The sequence below is a fragment of the Sprattus sprattus genome (genome assembly GCF_963457725.1).
Source record: "Sprattus sprattus genome assembly, chromosome: 11".
Lineage (NCBI taxonomy): Eukaryota > Metazoa > Chordata > Actinopteri > Clupeiformes > Clupeidae > Sprattus > Sprattus sprattus.
In genome coordinates, this window is record NC_137909.1 from 26,431,890 (window position 1) to 26,436,877 (window position 4,988).

Here is a 4,988-nt window from a genome sequence, read left to right on the forward strand (position 1 = left end):
CTAAACATTCTCTAGGTCCAGTTGAGTTTATCCCATAGGTAAAAACTACATTCACGTTATATGGCGTCTAACCTGGCCTACAGCAGCAAATACTACTAAGTATATAGGAGCGATTAAGGCAGGAACGCTGATTACAAATTAAACGAGGCATTTAACATTTTGCCTAGAAAAGAATTGCACCATAAAAATCATTTTGGCTTCACCTGAGTGTCCTAAAGAGAACACATTTTTGTTCTGCATAGGTCATGGTAGATACTGGACTATGCATGATTTATAAATCTCATGAAGTCTTTCCCTCTCCTACTAAAACAACAACCGGCAAAACTGTAGTGTCACCCTGTTTGATAATTAATATTATTATTATTATTATTATGAAGTCACTTCCTCTTCCTTGAGTCCTAGGTTCCACTGGCTGTAGTTTAGAGATGAATGAATCTTAAGGCCTCTTTAAGTTGCCCAAAATCTACCAGTCAGTGAATAAACTTTTATCGTCTCAATTAGTTGACCCTGTATTACTAGTCCTTCCTGTATTGTAGCCCTACAATACCCATGAAGTGCGCACGAGACGGTGAAACACTGCATTACATATCCATGCATGTATTCCCCACTCCCATTTAGTTTATTCCCTTCTGTAGTATTCTTCATATATATTATTTTAGTGTTCCTTTCTATAGGCTGGATTTATGTTTTTTGTTTTAATCTTCACAACACAGTCAATACATTGTTACCTCCATAGTGTGTGTGCCTGAGGTGTGTGAGAGTTGAGGTGTGAGTGAGTGTGTGTGTGTGTGAGAGAGAGAGAGAGTTGAGGTGAGTGTGTGTGTGTGTGTGTGTGTGTGTGTGTGTGTGTGTTGAGGTGTGTGTGGAGGTGCATGTGTGTGTGTGTTGGGGCGACTACAGCGTGCTGTCCCTGTTGCTCCCGCAGGAATGTGTGCTCCTGTTGTGGGCTGCATCGGGAGCTGGTGCCAGTGGGGTCCAGGTGTGGAGGTCCGTCAGGGCCTGGTTCAGCCGGTCCATCCACACCTTACGCTCATCCTGGGTGTCAGCCGCAAACCAGCGCCTGTGGAGCAGAGGTGGATGTTCAAGTTCAAAGTTCAAAGTACTTCATTGTCTTTGTCACAAAGACAACAAGACAGTAGAGGCAGCAACAGACAACTAAAAAAAACAAAACTTAGGATGCTGTGAACATTATTTACCACAGCTAAATAATAATAAATAACAATTAATAAATTATAAAAATCTATATAATTATATAAACAATTATATAAATATCTAAGTACATTTAAAATATATCTACACATTGAGGTGCATCAGTAGTTGCAGGGTAGAGTGTTAGAGTGCAGTCCATGGGGGGCGGGCGGGGCGGGCTTCATGAGGATATGAGCTCTTACCACTTAAGGGCAACACAGACACTAGACTGTTTTAAGACTGGCCTAAAAACCTTTTTATTCAGAAAGGCGTTTCCTACTTTTTAAAAACATATAATTCTTTAAACTATGCTTTTGTTATGGGCTGTTTTTAACTTTGTAGCACTCTGAGATTCTGTTTGAATGTAGAGTGCACTACAAATTAAATGAATTATTATAATTATTGTGCTCTTCAAAAGGGCCGGTTTCAGCACTGCGCCAAACATTCACCAAATCCTCGTCATCAACAACAGCAAAAAAAAAAAAAAAAAAAAACTGAAAAGTGACACCAATGTGTAGGCGGAAGGCACCTCTGCAAGAAAAAGCTTCCGTTTTAAAAGCCTTTTCCTGCCTTAATGCTTTTATGAGGGGGAACAAACATCAACAAACATCAATAAAAACATAACAACGGTAATATCTAGGAGAGAGGCGGGCGGGCGGGCAGACTGACTTGGTAAGCGAGGGAGTGTCCTCCTCCTGCTGCGTCCGGCTCACCAGCTCAAAGGTGAAAGGCCTGGCACAGGAGTCCATCTTAACCGGCCTCACCGACTGGCTCTTGAAGTCGGAGAGGGGGATGCTGCCCTCTTCAGGCTGCCGGGGGAAAGACAGCCAGAGAGGAGGCCAATTACAGTCAGTCACATTATTGCCCACACATGCAGAAACAATAGTGGAACTCGTAACCTTCAGGGCCAGCATCATCACACCCTGTCAATGTTTTTTCCCCCCTGTCTTTCAGTCTAGGGTTCCATAATTGTCAATGAGCTCCTCAACTGGTCTGGCCGACTTTTAGAATACGATACAAATTTTGTCAGGCTTTGGTATGCAGTGAAACATGACAGAGGGGTAAAAACGTGTGCGTTTAAATGAGCCCTTTTAGCCCTAGCCCTTTGTCCAAGAAGACTATCGTAACGGTGTTAATTATCGGACGGTGTGTGTTATCGGCAAACGTTTGCGATGTCATGTGAATCCATTATTAAACTGAAGTTATAGATTGTTGATCCATTATCAAACTAAGCATTTTGATTGTTTAACAGAATGTCCAATGTTTGACACTGTCGGATAACCGACATAGGTACGCTACTGCCTATAATAGCACTGGCTAAAAGGGACCCTGCAGGTGTCCACCTTGTTGTCCCTCTCGTTGGGATGGTTCCAGTAGTAAAGACAGTCTTCCTTCAGCTCGAAGAAGAGCCGATGCCAGGCCCCCAGTCCCTTAATGTCCTTAAACATGGTCTGAGAACAAACAAGACAGAATCAGTCAGTTTATGTCCTTAAACATGGTCTGAGAACAAACAAGACAGAATCAGTCCCTTAATGTCCTTAAACATGGTCTGAGAACAAACAACAGACAGAATCAGTCAGTCTATATCCTTAAACTTGGTCTGAGAACAAACAAGACAGAATCAGTCAGTTTATGTCCTTAAAACTTGGTCTGAGAACAAACAACAGACAGAATCGGTCAGTTCCACATCACATGCTCACAAGACTTCACAAGACTAGCTGCTTCCATTGTAAAGCACACTACTGAGGAGTTTAAGTAGTTCACAAGGTTACCACACAAACACACACACACACACACACACACACACACACACACACAAACACACTTACCAGGAAACCATGGTGCTCAACCTCAGAGTGAAACTCACTCTGGATGCGCAGGCGAATGTGTCCCTCCAGAGGAGACAAGAAGGGCACCTGAGAGAGAGAGAGAGAGAGAGAGAGAGAGAGAGAGAGAGAGAGAGAGAGCGAGAGAGAGAATGTCTACTTCATGTATATCTGACAAAAGACAACAACTTTTAAAAGTAAGATTGTACTACTTACACAATACATTCTATAAATTATGTTAAACCATATCACCAGTTTTGTGGTATAATATAATATCTGTGGCCAATGCAGCCTTAAATCTATTCAGCTGCTAGAGTCGAGGTGTGTATCTTCCCAAACTTGAAGAGTGAGTGCAGAGGAAGGGAATAAGTGTGGAACCTTGTCCTGAAACTCATCACCCAGCAGTTTTCTGATTTTGCCTTCAAGCTTCATCTAGGTGAAGAGAGAAAACAAAAAGGGGAAGAAGAGAGAGATAGATAGAGAGAGAGAGAGATAGATAGAGAGAGAGAGAGAAAGAGAGAGATAGTGATCACCAAACAGGCCCCCCACCGTGCCATACACCACACCACAAACTAATGTGTGCTTTCCTTTCTTCACAAAGATTTCACAGAGGACACCAAATCCATTGATCATCTGTGACTGAATTTGACATGCGTACGTGCGTGTGTGTGTGTTGTACCTTGTCCAGGGGGAACTTGTCCTGGCCCAGTGAGGCCAGTGTGATCTTGTGGCACCCCACCAGGGAGAACTTGCTGGGCCGATTGGCATACAGGTTGCTTTGCATGGCGGCAACTGGGGCAGCAGAACAAACATAAGATGAACTAATATAATATTAACGAATATAAAATTAACAGACATTAAGATTAACGAATATAAGATTAACGAACATAAGATTAACGAATATAAGATTAACGAACATAACATTAACAAACATAAGATTAACGAATATCAAATTAACAAACATAAGATTAACGAATATAAAATGAACGGACATAAGATTAACGAAAATAAGATTAACGGACATAAAATGAACACAGTCACTTTTAAGCATAGGACAGGTAGTGACACACAATCAAACATACATACCATTTGCTGTCTGGTGGGATCGCTGTTAAAAGCAAGAAGAGAGAAGACAGAGTTAGATCTACTATATCTTACTATCTTCTGAAAGCATCACCCACATGTCCTCTCTAATGTGTTACTCCATTGCTTCATGTACCTTTAAGGTGTTGAGCAGTTTCTTGGGGGTGACCTAGAAAGAGCACAGGAGGATTCTGGGTCATTATGTGTGCTGACGTGGATGCAAATCACCAAACACATTTAAAAAAAAAAAAAAAAAACAAAAAAAAAAACACACGCTGCTGGACTGACCCTATGTCTGCTGTGTCTGGCGTGTTTGCGGTGAAACTGCTGGCTCTCTTCGCAGAAGGAGTTTGGGGTGTCAGACTGTAAACGCAAAGACAGGAGACGTCAGAGGAAAAAGCAAAACAAACAACAACAACAACAAAAAACACGGCATAGTGACTGTAATTAATGTGACTAGGAAAGATCGTTATGCAGGGTCAATTCAACAGTGATGTGGACTGCACATGGTTCATCATTCATCCTTCAGGCCTGTTTGGTGATCTAGTGACTGCCTATGGTCGGACACCACCCACTCACCATGCTGTAGACCTCCACATCAATCTCAAAGCTGGAGCGGATGTTCTGTCTAAAACACAGAATGAATACGACAACGTTTATCAATTTAACAGGGCATTCTGCTGAATTAACGCTGTGTACAAAAGCGTCAGTGGAATGTAATGTCTCCAGTCGTGTGTATGACCGCTGCAGTTGTGTAAGTTCTATCCGTGGTGGCCTAGTTGTGTGCAGTCATAGTGAAACATCAGTTATGGTTATGGTAGGTGCAATGCAACCGTCATACACATACCGCATAGCATTTATTTATTCCTGCTCTTCCTGGACTCTCCAATT

The 4,988-nt window shown here is 42.1% G+C and overlaps 1 protein-coding gene across 1 annotated transcript in view; it reads right to left on the bottom strand.

Annotated features, from left to right (window-relative positions):
* Positions 1 to 894: 894 nt before the first annotated feature.
* anln2 (anillin, actin binding protein 2) overlaps positions 895 to 4,988 on the bottom strand; it is a gene marked incomplete at both ends in the record, with an annotated part of 20,228 nt that continues 16,134 nt past the window's right edge. Inside the window, 10 exons of the mRNA XM_080848268.1 lie at positions 895 to 1,060; positions 1,858 to 1,997; positions 2,532 to 2,639; positions 3,018 to 3,104; positions 3,393 to 3,446; positions 3,694 to 3,806; positions 4,101 to 4,122; positions 4,234 to 4,266; positions 4,386 to 4,460; positions 4,677 to 4,725. Of these exons, the coding sequence (XP_080704394.1) occupies positions 895 to 1,060; positions 1,858 to 1,997; positions 2,532 to 2,639; positions 3,018 to 3,104; positions 3,393 to 3,446; positions 3,694 to 3,806; positions 4,101 to 4,122; positions 4,234 to 4,266; positions 4,386 to 4,460; positions 4,677 to 4,725 (847 nt within the window). The remainder of the gene's footprint in view (positions 1,061 to 1,857; positions 1,998 to 2,531; positions 2,640 to 3,017; positions 3,105 to 3,392; positions 3,447 to 3,693; positions 3,807 to 4,100; positions 4,123 to 4,233; positions 4,267 to 4,385; positions 4,461 to 4,676; positions 4,726 to 4,988) is intronic.